The sequence below is a fragment of the Podarcis tiliguerta genome (assembly GCF_965153285.1).
Source record: "Podarcis tiliguerta genome assembly, chromosome: 4".
NCBI lineage: Eukaryota > Metazoa > Chordata > Lepidosauria > Squamata > Lacertidae > Podarcis > Podarcis tiliguerta.
The window spans coordinates 91502800-91521382 of record NC_139537.1 but is presented as its reverse complement, the minus strand read 5'-3'; the positions used below and the strand labels follow the sequence as shown (position 1 = coordinate 91521382).

At 42.3% G+C, this 18583-nt stretch overlaps 1 protein-coding gene across 2 annotated transcripts in view; it reads left to right on the top strand.

The window, feature by feature from the left end:
- ABCC4 (ATP binding cassette subfamily C member 4 (PEL blood group)) overlaps window positions 1-18583 on the top strand; it is a 158618-nt gene that overhangs the window by 123319 nt on the left and 16716 nt on the right. For both annotated transcript variants that reach the window (XM_083435777.1, XM_083435776.1), the window contains exons 27-29: window positions 5329-5418; window positions 5726-5898; window positions 9082-9187. In XM_083435777.1, the coding sequence (XP_083291903.1) occupies window positions 5329-5418; window positions 5726-5898; window positions 9082-9187 (369 nt within the window). The remainder of the gene's footprint in view (window positions 1-5328; window positions 5419-5725; window positions 5899-9081; window positions 9188-18583) is intronic.

Genomic DNA, 18583 nt, shown 5'->3' with positions numbered 1-18583 from the left:
TTGAGTGCGGGTGGCTCAGTTCCAGCATAAACTCCAAATCATGGTTCGGTACATCACCAAATTGGCAAGCTGTGATTAATGCCTTGCCTGGAGATAATGGTTTGCAATTCCACTTCAAACTGTGGTTTCAAGTCAGGGCTCGGAGGCAAGGCACTGATTGCAGCTTGCAATCAGTCTGGGTATCGCAGCAAACTGTGGTTGGCGAAAACCAGGAACTGGAGGAAAGAACCAGCTCATAAGCAGGAAATGGAAGAGCTTACAGGGATGCTGCTAATCACCAAACCATGGTTGGTTGTTTTAACTACCGAAATGAACCTCAGACCTGTTGATTTTAACCGAATTCTGTTTACAGGTTGTTTCTGAGATAACCATCTGCCAGAAAAAAATAATGCTGCTTAAACTTCTAATTGGTTCTTTGGATATGATTTTATGAAACTTGTATTACTCGCCACCAGTCTTTTGATGCAATATTATTTTTTCCCCTGACTGTAATTTACAGTTATTTACAGGTTTGGCTTATTAACTTCCTCTCATGAAACAGGCAATTTTAATATAACAATCTGTGTCAGAAATAGTAATTAAAATTATCCTTATCTACTGTTGCAGTACATGTGTGCTGTTATAATTTTATAACAGTTGTGAAGATTTTATGAATTCAGATTTCCCATTTTGCCAACCTATAAAAATAGATTGAAATGGAAAATCATCTGAACAATAATTTCAACTTGCACCCAATAGCGTAATATAATAAGTATTGTTTTAATAAAATAGGGGCTTTTTGTAAGAAGACTGTAATATTTCAGTCTTTTTAATGCTTTTGCTGGACGCTTTTCATCAACAGGTTCCGTAATAAAAATGACACTACTGAAAAACCTATTTCATAGTTTTGTATTTGAAAAGAAAACACAGATCTACATTATACTGTACATTTATTCTGTCTGTTTTGATTTTAAGTGCATTTATAACGTGGCAGAAGTAGTTTAGAAATATTGTATGCAAAAAGCTTTGGATGTGCCATGTAACTTAGCTTAGTATACCAGGCCATTAAAACAGGGCCATCATATATGTGGGATTTCAAAGGCAGAATTGATGTACAGGGGGGGGGGATTTCTGAAAACCGGCACTTTGTCCTGGCGTGTTTTTTTGAGAAAAAAAACATATGTGATGTCCTGGTTCTCACTTTTTGAAATATGGCGACCGTACATTAAAATCAAAATAGCTACCTGAATCTTGTTGGCATTTAATCATCAGTTCAGATTCCTGCATAGCAGGGGGGCTAGACTACATGACAAGCTCTACAGCACTGTGGGTTAAACCACAGAGCCTAGGGCTTGCCGATCAGAAGGTCGGCGGTTCCAATCCCCGCAATGGGGTAAGTTCCCGTTGCTCGGTCCCTGCTCCTGCCAACCTAGCAGTTCGAAAGCACACCAGTGCAAGTAGATAAATAGGTACCGCTTCGGCGTGGAGGTAAACGGCGTTTCCGTGTGCTGCTTTGGTTTGCCAGAAGCGGCTTAGTCATGCTGGCCACACGACCCGGAAGCTGTACGCCAGCTCCCTTGGCCAATAAAGTGAGATGAGCGCCGCAACCCCAGAGTCGGCCACAACTGGACTTAATGGTCAGGGGTCCCTTTACCTTTTACAGTTCTATGATTCTATTATTCTTTTCTCTAGATTATTAAACTTCCAGTGCAGATCATTTTAAAGAGAAAGACTATGAAATACATATGGACGAACGAATGCTTCTAGGCTGTATTGAACCATTATGCTATGGCTGCAGTGGGTGCCTTTGAATGAGTTGCCTCACCAGATGCACCCATGGGTGGGCCAAATCAGATTATATGAAACACATAGCTTGGTCTAATTTTCCTGCCTTAAGTAACTGGGCTGGGTGGGTGTTGGTGGGATTTGGTGCAGGGAGAAATAAGACTACAGTGAGGGATTTTCAACCCTCTGTCTATGTGCTGTGATCCTGACAATTCTCACACACACCCCACCCCCACAACCTGTTATTTGCACTGGGAGGTACGCTCCCATTGGCATGTCATAGTGTGCTTTCTCTGTGGTTGGCGCATGACCTTGGCATTTCACTTTGAGAAGGAATTATTATTATTATTATTATTATTATTATTTACTACTACTACTATTTAAATTTGCGTGCCACCCTTTTTAAAAATATATATATTAAGAATTTCAACATAACAAATTATCAAAAACGTATCATCTTCATTTCCCCCCCCATTTCCCCCCCCAAGGAAAACTCTCCCTCCCTCCCCCCCCCCCAAGACTTCCCTCAGCTCCTCTCTCTGATTTTTCAACATATGTTATTCTCTGCATATTATAGAATTGTAAATATCCTTAAATTATCTATCTATTATGTTAACAATAATAAATTTATGTATGTTTATTCAAACCCTGCCAAGGAGTCCTGTTCATTTTGTTGTTTTTTTAAGTAATTTGTAAAAAGTTCCCATTCTTCTTTAAAGCCACAGTTGTCCTTGTCTCGCAGTTTGTATGACAATTTCACCAGTTCCGCATAGTCCATCAATTTCCCTTGCCGCTGTTCTTTTGTCGGGATTTCCTCATTCTTCCATCCTTGTGCTATTAAGACTCTTGCCGCCGTTGTTGCATACATAAATAAGTTCTTTATTTTCCTTGGCAGGTCTTTTCCTACAATCCCTAATGCTTCTGGTTTTTTTTTTTTTACAAATGTTAATGTAAACATTTTCTTCAACCCATTATATATCATTTCCCATTTTTAAAAAAATTTCTCTACATTCCCACCACATATGGTAAAAAGTCCCTTCTTTTACTTTGCATTTCCAACAAGCATTTGACCCAGTTTTATACATTCTTGCAATTGTACTGGTGTGCATGCCACCTTTACCCACAGGTCTGAGGGCAGTTACAACATAAAATCACAATGAAAAAATCCACACAAAATACAGTGGTACCCCGCAAGACGAATGCCTCACAAGACGGAAAACCCGCTAGACGAAAGGGTTTTCCGTTTTTCGATGCGCTTCGCAGGATGAATTTCCCTATGGGCTTGCTTCGCAAGAGGAAAATGTATTGCGAGTCTTGAGGATTTTTTCCCGCTCCCCACCCCCTTTTTCTAAGCCGCTAAACCGCTAATAGCCTTTTAGCAGCTAATCCCTTAAGCCTTTAATAGACGCTAATAGCCGCTAAACCGCTAATAGCACTAATCCGCTAAGCCGCTAATAGGGTTGCTTCGCAAGACGAAAAAAACGCTAGACGAAGAGACTCGCAGAACGAATTAATTTCCTCTTGCGAGGCACCACTGTACATAATAAAACAGGATGTCAATCAGCCCAAGGCCTGGTTAAAGAGGAACGTTTTTGCCTGGCGTCTAAAGGTATATAATGGAGGCACCTGGGGAGAGCATTCCACAACGGGGAGCCACTGCAGAAAAGGCCCTTTCTCGTGTTGCCGCCCTCTGGATGTCTCGTGGAGGAGGCCCATGAAGAAGGGCCTCAGATGGTGATCACAGGGTCTGGTGTGGTTCATATGAGGAGAGGCAGACCTTGAGGGAAGCTGCCCCCCAATGCATATAACTGTGGGGAGGTGGGTTTTTTTTGTTTGTGTGTGTGTGGTTTGTCATGTTTGAGGACAAAGGATAAAAATGCATCCTTACCACCATGGTCCAGCCTCCCCTCCCCCAGGCTGCCGTGTAGGATTTAAAAAATAACAATTAAGCATATAAAACCAGATGCGTCACTGGGCCACCTTTGCTGTCTAGAGACAAACAGCGATGGCTCTCATTCTGCCAAATTAGATAACACTTGTAGTTTAATGGTGAATTTTGGATACAATGGAGATGTAAAAGATTTGGAAAGATGCAGGATGAAATGATTAATAACAGGACCCACAAAGGGGAGGTGGGAAGCCCAGGAGATTATTTGGAATCTTGTTTTCATGTTGGATATGTGATTATAAAATTCTAATTTGAAGAACCAAATAAATAAATTTATTAAAATCATCCTCATCATCCTGCCAAATTAGTTATGACCAAGGCTGTAAGCCTAAGCATGAGAGGAGGCCTCATTCTACACAGTGGGACTTTTCCATGTAAACATGACAGGATTGTGCCGTAAGTAAAATTGAACCAAGTTAAGTGTATCTTAGAAGCACGCAGTTTTAAGCAGGACGTAGTCTTGGCTAAAATTATTTATCTGGAGTGGGGCCAGTGATTTCCTTATTTGCCCAATCCTGCCTCAGGCTCCAGTCATTCCACTTTTTATCCTGGTTTCACCATGCAGTGAAACCAGAGGAGCAATTATCTTCATCCTTAATGATGAGTTCACTAGCATGAGCAGGCAAGGTTTTTTTTCCCCCTTCACAAGGAAGGATCAAGGTTAATCCAGTTGCAGAATTAGGGTAGCAAACACACGTGTATAATTGGGGCAACAAGTAGCTACTTACCAAATGTTATTTGTTGCTTTTAAATTTCAATTTTGTCAGTAAGTATTTCAGTGTGTGCGTGTTTGGAAAAAAAACCAGTTTGCCTTTTAGTTTCTGCCCCCCACCCCCTAAATTTGAAGAATGGTAGGGAAAGAATCTTGCTGAAACTTCATTTCCCTTGTAATCTTTTACTATGTAGCTAAATTTTTTTGCCTGTTTTCTTTTTATCCTCCTAACAAGATCTGATTATGTAGTTCTGATGGGTGATTTCTTAAAGAACGTATATACAGTACACATGTAAAGAGGTTCAAATACAGTAAAAGACTGCGCAGTAAATCCTTCCCTTTAAACATCATCATGTAAGCATTTTTTCTCCATAATAAAACAGCAAAAGTCATCCGTGTGTGCAGGTGTGCAACTGCATATCTGGATATTTTCTTAAAATTGTACCTATGTAACTCGCATATCCTAAACCTGCATTTCACTCAGGGCAGAATGAATTAAAAAAAAAGGCCCAGTGGCTACTGTTTCTAGGCAAAACACAACTTTGAGAGCGATTTAGCTCTTTCATGCTCATAGCTTTCCCCCCTATGGGATGCCGTATGTACAGGGTGTGGTCTGAAGACACACAACAGTGACACCTTGCTAAAGCTAAGCAGACCTTGGGTCACAGCGAGGGAGATTTCTAGAGAAAACGTGATGGTCGGGGAAGGGATGAAGCCCCACTTGCAGAGACCTCTGTTGCCCAGAAGAAGCAGCGTTTGTTGAACAAGTAGTTCTGGCCTATGTGGTTTTTTTCACGCATCTGGGAGACATCTTTATCAAAGCTAAGTTTGTACAATGTTTGTCTCTTGATGATCAAGGCTGATAAAGCAGAAACATCTTGAATGATAACCCACTGTGTTGTAGGAGCCAGTTTTGTTCACTGGGACCATGAGAAAAAACTTGGATCCTTTTGACGAATATAGCGATGAAGAGCTGTGGAATTCCTTGGAAGAGGTAATGTTTTCAAAAATAAAATGCTTTTTACCTGCAACATGAATTCAGAATCAAAGGCTTCCTGGGCAGCCAAGTTTTGTTTAGACCTAACTTAGTCAGGCTCAGTAATTGCAATAGGTGTATTCTGAGTAAAGCTTAGCTGAATGATACCTATATGCCCTTCCTAGTCACTTGTGACTATCATTTTCTTTTATAGATAGAAAAGACAAGAGATTATGAGTCTCGTTTGAAGTGAAATATGAAGCACAAAATTGATACTACATTATTTTAGGAACAATCTACTTACGGCATACCGATATATTTGCAGGTCCAGCTCAAGGAGGCTATAGAAGAACTACCTGACAAACTGGAAACACAACTGGCAGAATCTGGATCTAATTTTAGTGTTGGCCAGAGGCAACTGGTGTGTCTTGCCAGGGCTATTCTGAAGAAGAATAAAATATTGATTATTGATGAAGCAACAGCAAATGTGGACCCAAGGTAAGCACAAAATTCTGATCATCCACCCGCAATGTTGTTACATATGTTCCATCAACTTAGTTACAGAAGGCTATTCTGGAATGAAATTAAGTGGATGGCTGGAGTTTGATGTAACACTAAACCATGGTTTCGCCTTGAACTCATAAGCTCCACCCTCCCCTATTTCAGCACGGTCAGGAAAAGGAAATAGAAAGTTTAAGTTCTGTTTGGTTCGTTATCTGTGAAACCGGAACTGTGATTAGTCTTCACTATGCTCTAAGGATTGTAAACCATGAACTATGATCTGAAGCTGATGTGTCCCAAACTATAGTGAAGATGAACCGCAGCTTGCCCATATTGGCAAATTGCAGCAAGATGGAAACAGAAACAGAATCTTCCACTTTTGAGGCTGTGCCAGAGAAATGGGCGAGCACTCAAGCCTGAGGCTCATTCACATACAACTAAATGATGGTTTGGCAGTACAGTGGTGCCCCACAAGACGAATGCCTCGCAAGACGGAAAACCCGCTAGACGAAAGGGTTTTCCGTTTTGGAGGTGCTTCGCAAAATGAATTTCCTATGGGCTTGCTTCGCAAGACGAAAATGTCTTGCGAGTTCCTGCAATTTTTTTTCGCTCCCCACCCCCTTTTTCTAAGGCACTAAGCTGCTAATAGCCTTTTAGCAGCTAATACGCTAATCCCTTAAGCCTTTAATAGCCGCTAATAGCGCTAATCCGTTAATGGGCTTGCTTCGCAAGACGAAAAAACCGCTAAACGAAGAGACTCGCGGAACGGATTCTTTTCGTCTTGCGAGGCACCACTGTACAGTCAAACCTTGATTGTTGAACGCAATCCATTCTGGAAGCCCGTTCGGCTTCCGAAACATTCGGCAACTGAGGCGTGGCTTCCGATTTGTTGCAAGAGCTTCTTGCACTCAAGCAGAAGCCGCGTTGGACGTTCAGGTTCCAAAAAATGTTCGGAAACCAGAGCATTTACTTCCTGTTTTTTGGCATTCAGGAGCCGAAACATACAATAACGGAGGCGTCCGGGAACTGAGGTTTGACTGTACGTCTGAATGTAGCCAGTGAGTGAGTTTGACATTTTCTACACTCTCTGGTGGTAATGTGATATTCATAGGATAGTCAAAGGAACTAGACCAGTGGATTCGAAGTCCAAATCTTTGAACCAGAAAGTAGGCACACTGAAATCACTCTCCGGAACATTGCATTTATCAAACTGCAACAACAACAACAATAATAATGATAATAATGTGATGTAGCCTAGGCCACTGTGTGTGGATTTTCCATACCATGGAGCCATGATTCATTTTAATAACATCCTTGCAAGAGCATCTGTGTTCCTTGTGAAGGTTCTGACAAAGGACTTTACTGTTTGTGTGGTTTTTCTTTTTAAACTGCCACAGGGAAATGGCGTCCCTTTCATTGGCTAATGCTTTGCCTAAAGCAAGAAGGGTTGGTAGCTGTAGCTTTTATCAGGCTAATGGAAATATAATGTCTTCTCCCAGTTTAACAACCTGGGAGTTTGTTGTTTTGAAATGAACATATTATGCATTCAAGTAATTTTGCCTAACCGAAGTGCCGTAATATATGTTACAGCAACAGAACTGTTTCCCTGTGTGGAGCACAGGGCATGGTAGCACGAATCGTAAAAGATGCCGTAGTGGCAACTTGAATTTCTTGTTTTGTTTGCCTCACCTCAGCATCTTTCTACTTGGTCCTCCTTAGCAACCATAATGGCATCTTTTATGAAGGTGCGATTTGAGTAGCGTGAGTGGATTTCTTACCTCTCCTCCCTGCTACAGGCTCCCTCCATGCCCTGAATAATCTGCTCAGGGCCAACCCCCATGTGTGTGCGTGTGGGGTGGGACTTCAAGGAGACGAAAGGAAGGTGAAATCCCAGTGCACAACCAGAAGTCAATTCCAGTTTCACATGGACAACGTAGAATACAACTCTGTATGCTATGGCAAGTTGGAGCAGAATGCCACAGTTGTACACTAGCCACGTAGAGCACACATTATAATATGTTTGAGAGCCCTTAACCATGGTTAAAGTAGTTAACTTTGCTTACAAGATGACACACAGATATTGTTGGGAGTTAGCCACACTTTTGCCCTGGGCTTTCTAGGTCCACACTTGAAAGCTCTGTATCCAACTGCTCTTTTTTCCCCCTCCGTGGTTCTTTCCTCTTGAAAACTCGCTCTTTAAAGTGCAATTGCGGATTGCCACTTGCTCCGATGCAGCGCCAAAGAGCAGGTTTTTGCAAGGGAAGCTCCGGAATGAAAAGCCGAGTGCTCGGGAAAGGTAAGTTCGGATAAGCCCTTGGTTATTTTCCCTGGGATATGGACTTCACTTGGCAATCTTATCCACTATTTCACAGCCTGGTTTGCGTCTAATCCTTGACTACGATTTAGGTGTTCATACGCAACACTGAGAAGTTTGTAGAATTTGTACTGTTAAAACAGAAAGGGTTCATACCCTTGCAAGAGGTGTTGAAATTTTGGGAGGTTGGATAGTTAGAATGGAATGGTCTCAGTGGTGGGGTGCACATTTTTATTCTTATTTATTTATGATTATTACTTTGTCAAAATAAAATACAGTGGTACCTCGGGTTAAGTACTTAATTCGTTCCGGAGGTCCGTTCTTAACCTGAAACTGTTCTTAACCTGAAGCACCATTTTAGCTAATGGGGCCTCCTGCTGCTGCCGCGCTGCCGGAGCACGATTTCTGTTCTCATCCTGAAGCAAAGTTCTTAACCCGAGGTACTATTTCTGGGTTAGCGGAGTCTGTAACCTGAAGCGTATGTAACCCGAGGTACCACTGTAATGGGAAAAAACAGAAAGAAGAGAAAAATATAAATATAAATAAATAAGGTTGACTTTTGGAAGGACAACTCTGTGCATGCAAACATGATGCCCAGCATATAGATGCCATTGAACTGACACACAAACCTAATTTTCCTGCTCTACCACAAACTGAGAAGCCTGTCTGTGTAGGGCCAAAGGTTATAAAGCTTCCGTCCACGGTGCCATTGTACTGTTACATGATATTTCCTGCTACTACAGTACAAAAATTCTTGGCTTATTTCTTGGCTCAGTGAATGCAGAGAGGAGAACTTTTGAGAAGTTAAAATCTGCTTCCTTGCTGCAGCCTCTGTTTTCACACCTGCGCGTGCTGTTTTATTTCAGGACGGACGAGTTGATTCAGAAGACAATCCGTGAAAAGTTTGCCCAATGCACTGTGTTGACCATTGCCCACAGACTGAACACAATCATCGACAGTGACAGGATTATGGTGAGCAGCATGTTAAAAACCTAAGGCCTAAGGACTGTCTGTGCTTTGGCCCACTTTACTTTGGGAAAAGGAAGGATGCAGTCTTGCCGAATACCATTTTTCAGAAACAGTTGCTGCGTACAAATGTAAAATTAACACCTGACTGTCAGAGGATAGGGTTAGTCTGCTTTCTTCTGGGGCTACAATATAAATGGCAGGCAGGCATGCCAGTGAAAGCAGAATGCAGTTTTCAGTCTTGCACTATAGATTTAAGGCTGCGTGAGCTGCTTCTTATTATTTTAATCCAATGTGTATATATTCATTAAAGTATTGATTTTTTTTACCATCCCCTCCCCCAATCCCTAAAAGCGCAATCAACTGGGGGGGTAATCTCCTCCCCCCCAAATATAAATTTATAACGAAACCAAATGCATTTCCATGTACAGAGATTTCTCTGAATCTCATGACTCTCCCCCCAATCCCCTCAGTGGGTCCTAATGTCAACGTTTTCAACTGCATATTGTATCGTAATCTATATTTTATATCTACCCATATTATCCATTGTATTTGCCAGACTACAAGTGTTGCGTGTCGAGGTCCCCAATCCACCCCCCAAATAACTCACAACAGACACGTAATTTTTGTTTAAGATTTTTGGCATGATTTTGGCCACAACTTTATTCAAATACAAACCGTGAGTGATTGTTTAGGCATTGGTTAAGACTATCTGTCCCTCCGCCTGGGGACAGAACTGACTTCCGGGCACCACCGAAAGACAGTGCGGGGGAAAGCAAGTCGGGGAGGCATTGGAGCTGAGTCACAGACCCTCAACTCTCACCCGCCTGCTCCCCGAAGGCTTGCCGGCCCTAGTCCCATTCCAGGGATTGGACGAAAAGATAGCAAGTCCCAGGATTCCTTTAACGGAATTCCCTTTCCGCAGCAACCATGGAGGGGCAGGCACAGCCTATCCTAACCCCTCCTCCACCAATTTATAACCAATGCCTAACCACAACCTTACAAGTTGTGACGGTTTGCTACGCAGTAGGCAAAAACCACCCAGCCAGCCAATTTGCCAGGTGGAAAAATTCCTACCAGGCCCCTGCTCAAAGGCAGACGACCCCATGACAGGCATAGCAAGGTCAACGCAACAACCCCTTACTCTAGGGCGGGTGGGCGGGTGATCCGTTGCACGCAGCAAAAGAGAAAGTACAAGGCTGCGTGCAGAGTATTTAAACCTTTTACCCCTCCCACCAAAATTGCAACATAACTTTCCCCCCAGCAACTCAGCAATCCAATCACTGCCCCCTGGCCATCTTGGAGAACTTACCCGGCAACAAAGGGGGTGGCTCAGTAGACCCCACCACAACACGTGCTGCCCCTGAAGGAGAACACGCTTTATAATAATCCTGATAATGTTTTCATCTGCTTAAGTCTCCTAATTGAATTATATTTTTTTCCAATTCTTTCTTGAAGCTTTGTCTTCTTGGTTCCTGAGCTTTCCAGTCAGCTTTGCCATTTCGGCGTAATCCATCAGTTTAGTTTGCCGTTCCTCTCTGGTAGGGACTCTTTCTTCTTTCCATCCCTGGGCTAGCCCAGAGACGGGAAGCGCAATCAGTTGTAAAAAAGAGTTGTAAAAGTGGGTTTGTTATGTCAGACGTCATCCAAATAGCACCATGAAGGGTTGGCAAAACTCTCTGTCTCCACCACCACTCTGAGTTTGACCCTGCAGAATAAGATAGTTTGAACAGAGTGTGGGTCAACCATGAGTGGCCCCACTGCTCAAATTAAAGCTATCTAAATTATCTTCATTGGCAATACAGTCATACCTTGGAATAAATGTGCTTCAAGTTAAGTCTTTTCAGGTTGCGCTCTGCACGGACCTGGAAGTAACGGAGCGCGTTATTTCCAGGTTTCGCCGCGTGTGCATGCGCAGACGGTCAAAATGATGTCACGTGCATGCGCGGAAGCGGCGAAACGCAGACACACGGACGCCGGTTGCGTTCGCTTCAGGATGCGAACGGGGCTCCAGAGCGGATCCCATTCGCATCCCGAGGTACCACTGTAGTAGCTCCTAATTTCGGGGTTCTTTCAGCTGCTCTGAAATCCCCACTACCTCAGGTAGAAGGACGTTGAGGATGTCCTTTGCAGAGTGATCCTTTTCCTTCGCTGCATGAGTAGCTTTTGAGGTGGGTGTGCCAGCAAATGTGATGTCTCTGTTATTGTTGTTGTTGTTGTTATTGTTGTTAATATTGTATACTACTTTAAAAAAGCTTTTGCCGACTGCAGTAACGTTTTGTTTTCCTCAAAAAGGCTTGAAGAGACTGGTTAGGAAATGGCGGTGACCTAATTTAATTTTAAAAATAAATAAATGTCCATGTTTGGGCTCGTAAAGTGCTATTAACCAGTAAGGTTGAGATTGCTGTTTGAGTAATGGTGTCCCCCCCCCCTCTGTTTCATTAAATATGGCATAGTCTTAATAACAGCTAATTGTTGGTTTTTGATTGACTCAGTTGCTGCAAAATAAAAAGGAAGACAAATTAGGCATCTCCTTTCTTCTCCAGCTGTTTGTTCTCTGATTGCTAAAGACGGTTTCCCTTTGTGCTTGAGGAATTAGCTTGCCATTTCTGACTCTTCAACCATGGTTTACAGCCCAAAGCTTAAAAGCAGTGCTCCACCATCAACCCTGTTATTTAGATGGTGCCTGGGCTGGTGGAAGAACATTTTGAGGATCGTAGCCTAGTTTCTGTACAAAGTCATTATGCCCTTGTTATCCCATCAACCTTGTATTGTGTTCCCCAGCCCCTATTAGGAATTTTTTATTATACTATGGTTGTTGTTTATCTCAAGATCCTTATTTCTTTACGTTGCTTGGAAGTTCTTACTGTAGATTTGAGTGGCAGAGGAGAAGAGCCAGAATACAGTGGTACCTCGGGTTAAGTACTTAATTCATTCCAGAGGTCCGTTCTTAACTTGAAACTGTTCTTAACCTGAAGCACCACTTTAGCTAATGGGGCCTCCTGCTGCCGCCGTGCCGCTGGAGCACGATTTCTGTTCTCATCCTGAAGCAAAGTTCTTAACCTGAAGCACTATTTCTGGGTTAGCGGAGTCTGTAACCTGAAGCATATGTAACCTGAAGCGTATGTAACCCGAGGTACCATTGTACATTAGACAAAAGTTCACAAAACCGTTTGCAATAGGCAAAAATCAGTCACTGCACATTGTCGTTCTTCCAAGGTGAAGCTTTCGTGTAAATGCAATCCTGTTAAATTATGCTATAGATGGGGACAATGTTAACATTTCATGACTCCTCAGGATATTGTTGCATGTGAATTTGAAAGGTACATTCACACAAAGCTCTCCGTAAAACAATTTTTCGTTTTACTCTAAATGTTAGTGTAATCTAATCTTGCGTGATACAAATAACATCTATGTTGACCTGTTAACATAGCTCTTTGCTTCTGAGAGCTGTGTGCATGCATGCATGCATATATATATATATATACAGTGGTACCCCACAAGACGAATGCCTCGCAAGACAAAAAACTCGCTAGACGAAAGGGTTTTTCGTTTTTTGAGTTGCTTCGCAAGACGAATTTCCCTATGGGCTTGCTTCGCAAGACAAAAACGTCTTGCGCCTTTTTCTTAAAACCGTCAATGCATTCCTATGGGAAACCGTCAATGCATTTCCTATGGGAAACCGTGCTTCGCAAGACGAAAAATTCACAAGACGGAAAAACTCGCAGAACGAGTTAATTTCGTCTAGCGAGGCACCACTGTATATGCCTCCATTGCTTACGCCTGACTCCATTTTCTGTGTTTCTCCATGAATGATTATAGATTGTAAGATCTACAGGACAGAGACCTGTCACATTCTGAAGCAGGGGTGCCAGCCTTTTTTTTTAAAACCACCAATGCATTCCTATGGGAAACCGTCAATACACATTAGTGCTTCGCAAGACGAAAAAACTCCTAGAACAAAAAAACTCGCAGAACGAATTAATTTTGTCTTGCGGGGCACCACTGTATATGCACACACAGCCCTCAGAAGGGCTTATACCTTCTGGGGGGTGTGTGTAATTAATGCTTTATGCTGTCACATCGTCCATCCACACTATGACATCTATGGCTGTCAGGTGTGGGACAAGGGGGTTGGCAAAGGGCTTGGGTTTGGCAAGCACATCAGGCAGGGGGGCCATCTCTTGCCAAACATACCTTTTTCCAGCAGCACACCTTTTTCACACCTAGCAACGTTCCACTGTCATTATAATTCATTTTATACATAAATGTACGGACACAGTCGATATTATAATATTATAAAGGTCCCTATATAAAGTCTTGTTTTTAAAAGGAAAGAAATTGTATATGATCTTCTACATTAAAAAAAACCCCAAACAAACGTGAGAAAATAAAGCCTGGGAAGACTACAGATATGATAAAGTGTTCTTCAAGAAAAACAGGGTCGCATTAAATTGACGAGAAGAAACAGAAGTTCTTTACGTGCACCTTTTAGTTAAATAGGTGCGGTTGTTAAAAAAATTTCCCCTTAGTCTGAGAGGGGCAAAAGAGAAACCGTTTGAGAAGGCTATCAGCAAATGGCATAAAGTTGATTATAGTATGTTAGTGTGGCGATTAAAGCTTGAATCAGGGTGACAACTCACCTTCATTTTTCATCAGGTTTTATTTTACCTAATGAGAGGAGCCTCCTCAGAGAACAAAAGGAAGAAAAGAATGTGCTTTACACAACTGCAGACAGAATTGGCCTTAGGAGCTGTTTAATTCTAGCTTATTCTCTCCTCCAAAGTCATACTTCTGGTTTCGCAATCCCAGCGACGCCCTGAGGAGAGTATCTCCACAATATCTTTCTTTTAATTATAAATATGCTTATCAAACTTCAAACAGCTCAGAATCATTGAGAGAATCTCTATTGTGTAAGGTGATACTGTCCTAAGACGATCATACCAATGAGTAATAGCTTTTTTTTGCTCTTATACAGTACCTTTCATCTGGGAATCTTAGAGCTTGTTGTAAATCTTAAGCAATTAAGCTGCACAACACCCCTGTCAGGTAGGGAAATAATTCTAGACCTAGCACAGGGGTCAGCAAACATTTCCAGTAGGGGGCCGGTCCTCTGTCCCTCAGACCTTGTGGGGGGCCGGACTATATTTTGAAAAAAATATATGAACGAATTCCTATGCCCCACAAATAACCCAAAGATGCATTTTACATAAAAGCACACATTCTACTCATGTAAAAACACCAGGCAGGCCCCACAAATAACCCAGAGATGCATTTTAAATAAAAGGACACATTCTACTCATGTAAAAACACACTGATTCCCGAACCATCTGTGGGCCGGATTTAGAAGGCGATTGGGCCAGATCTGGCCTCCGGGCCTTAGTTTGCCTACCCATGACCTAGCAAATCCACAGTTAGAAGAGACCTGGTAGGTCTGACCGTCTAGGTATCCCACTGTAACAATGAAAATGTTCCTAATATTCTCTAATATGCTAGTTGAATGCCATAGTTTAGATTGTTGTTGTTTAGTCGTTCAGTCGTGTCCGACTCTTTGTGACCCCATGGACCAGAGCACGCCAGGCACTCCAGTCTTCCACTGCCACCCGCAGTTTGGTCAGATTCATGTTTGTAGCTTCGAGAACACTGTCTAACCATCTCGTCCTCTGTCGTCCCCTTCTCCTTGTGCCCTCCATCTTTCCCAACATCAGGGTCTTTTCCAGTGAGTCTTCTCTTCTCATGAGGTGGCCAAAGTATTGGAGCCTCAGCTTCACGATCTGTCCTTCCAGTGAGCACTCAGGGCTGATTTCCTTAAGAATGGAGAGGTTTGATCTTCTTGCAGTCCATGGGACTCTCAAGAGTCTCCTCCAGCACCATAATTCAAAAGCGTCAATTCTTCGGCGATCAGCCTTCTTTATGGTCCAGCTCTCACTTCCATACATCACTACTGGGAAAACCATAGCTTTTACTATACGGACCTTTGTTGGCAAGGTGATGTCTCTACTTTTTTTTAGTAATTTAATAGTTTAGATTACCTGGTATCAAAAGTTAAAGATAATTAGATGTATATATGACATATACACATATATACACACGCACAATATGTGAGATTACTAGTTATGGGAAAACATAAATCAGCCTCTGTAGGCTTTGAGCTTGACCTAGAAATGCAGTGGCAATTTCCGAAGGAGGCACTGTCAAGATTTCAGCTGAGCTGGGAAATGTATTAGGATTGATCATTTGCCTTGCCAAGTCAAAGCCACACCTCACAGACAAATTGGCACCACTAAAAGATCTCCCGAAAGAGTCAGGCTCAGAGTTTCAGTGGGACGCCCGGAATGAGTCTGTCTTCACCAGAACAAGGCACCTAATTGGTAATGCTCACGCCTTCTCCTCGTTGTTGGAAATTTAATGTGTGAGATTGCCAGCCAAGTTTTTAATTGATTTAGTCAATAGACGCAAAGGAGGACCACTGATCTACACCTGTGCATGCCCCAGTACTTTTAAAGCACATTTGAAACACATTTCCCCTCCCCTCAAATAATTCTGGGCACTGTAGTTTGGTGGTTGTTGTTGTTGATGATGATGATAAATACACCACTGGGTTGCTGGGAATCATAACTCTGTGAGGGGTAAACTACAGTACCCAGAATTCTTTGAGAGGGCAATGTGTTTCAAATGTGCTTTAAAGTGCATGTGTACACCTGACAGGAGTGAGCCATCAAGAGACCACACTGAGCTTTATTGGCAAATCCAGGATCTGCGCAGAGTGTCAGGCCGAACAAGCACAGCAAACCATCTCCAGCAGGTCTTGCCCCCATGAAGCCGTTGCAGAGACTGAAGGTCCCCGTCTCTCCACAGTTGCCTAAGTCTCCTCCTCTCCAAGGTTTCCCCCAAGCAATCTGAGACTGCACCTGCATGAAGCTAACTTATCCTTTGCTCTCTTCATGCTGCTCCTGTTTCTGGGAGATGAATGAGGAGGGGAGCTTGTAGCAGCAGGATGGAGAGACACCCATGCCTCTTCAACAGCCGGATTCATTTCTGCCTCTTGGCTTCTCTCCTCTCCTGCTTCAACTTCTGCCACTGAGTCTGGACTTCTCTCTGCCACGGACTCCCCCCACTCACTAAGCTCTGTTACGTCTTCTGCTTCTGTCACCTCTTCTTCCCAGTCTCCACCCTCTTCTCCCCATCATTGTCCAACCCCCGGACTCTGAGCCTTCTTCCCTTGGGCATTCTCCAGCTGGTGCCTTTCCACCAGTCTTCTGCATCCAACCAGTCCATGACAATACCTCAGGTGGGTCATTGCTCCCCCAGCTGGAGCCACAATAGCTGTAGACCAGTTTTTGTGGAGACATCTGTGGTATGTGACATTAAAAAAAAAGAGAGGAAAAATAGAGAAAAGGCAAAAGATGGAGGGATAGCCTGCACATAGTAACCTGTGAAAACAAATTGTTGTGTAATGGAGAAGGCTTGGTACTTTTATTAAAGGCAAACGTGTAAATGACAGATAGCAATATTAGTTATCTGATAAAAGTTAATTGAGTAGGGAAAATATTAGCTTGATTGAGCCAATGTCCTATAAATCTTATTCTTTATTACCATAGCAAAAACTCTTGAAGTCTCTTGCTGAAAAAACAACAAACAGTGTTGCGGCATCTTAAAGGCTAGATTTATTATGAGTTTTGGGGACGATAGTCCACTTCATCAGGGAGCCTAAGTTGTCAAGTATATTTACGCGGTTGGTTGGATGATTTTTTTGTGGGGTGCTGGTGATTGTAAGTTAGGTGCAGAGCTAAACAAAATGTAGAAAAGTAAAGCCAGGCATAACTATGTATGTAATAGAGGTAATTCGCAAGAACAGTTGTAGGCAGCACAGACATTGCGGCATTGGTAACATGTAACATGCTAGAAATCCTGTCACAGTTAAGTCTAGAAGTGCTAGCATTGACCCACTTGATGTATTGTCATTCTTTCATTTCACATCGCAGTTACTCATGTATTTCACATTGCCAGTCGAGCCTCTGCAACATGGGGAGCAACTTATTTCTCCTTTCAGTTAAAAACATCCTACAAAATATTACACGTGCCTCACTTAATCTTCTGTTATATTGATTTCATACTGAGTAGACTACCCTGCCATCTGCAATTTGAGCCGTTTGCAACATCTTTTTTTGGCTTGGGTTGAGCTTCAGTTTCTGTGTTTTCTCATTCACTCAAGATTTTTGCCTCTACTTGGGAGTTTAATGAAAACATTTTTAAAATAGTTCTAAATATTGTCATGACACCACACTCCAGAATTTCACACCGTCCCTCTCCCTTGCCATCAAATGGATACAACATTGAATCATACAGTATCTCAAAGTTCAAAGCCTATCAGATAGAACTCACTGTCTGGCACTGATGTAGGCAGGACTCAGAAGAATCTTTATTTGCATCAGCCACTAGCCATAGCAATAAAATAAAATGTACTGAAGATAGAAGTAAAAACTTAACTACAGTATGCAGTTTTTCCTATCACCTGATCATCTTGATCTGCTAGAAGGAAGGACACAGTAGCAATGGTTGATCGACCTGGTATTGATAGCTGTAGAGGACCTCATTCCTCAAATCTTTATAAAGAGGTCAAGCTAGAAGCACATGAGCTACTGATTCAATACTGGCATCTCCACATGGACGTAACCGTTTTTCCAGCGGGATTTTTTGAAATCGACCCTCAAGTACAGCTGAAGGCAGTATATTTAATCTTGCGTAAGTGAAAGCGCTTCTGTATTTTGGAATTATTAAATTTTGCAACGTGTTGAAATGGCTAGGTGGTAAATAATCATGGACAACATTTCCTTATCGTGGCCAAATCAGATTAGATGTAGACAGGAGTGGAACTGCTATGGAACTACTCCCAGCCTCAACTTTATCTTACGATCTGGAAAAACTTGATAGTCAATTTTCTTCCCTAACCGTTAAAATGTCTAGAAGTAAAAGCAAGCTCATATTCCCCTTGTCTAATTGTGGTCCGGTGATGTGGGTTTTCTAGAAAATTTTGAACTGGGTAGTTTGCATAAGACAATTTGCTTTGGAAAACTTTCAGTTGACATTAGGAGACTTTCTGATGTCTATTTTGTTTGTATTTAGTAAAGAAAACAAAAACAAAACAACCCTTAGAAACTGCCAGGCTCGCTTAATATTTAACTTGTGGTCAACATTCATTCATTGTTACCAATGTGCTTACTTACAAAACAGAAATATTTCCACCCATAAATAAAACACTGGAATGTAGGATGCACATCATAGATCTTTTTCCAGGGCTGCTAAAACGGTCTCTGCCAAAATGTCACCTGAGTCCTAACTGGCGTGGGTTTAGATAATCACCATCTTCTAAGAAGAGTTCCTGGAACTATTTACATAGAT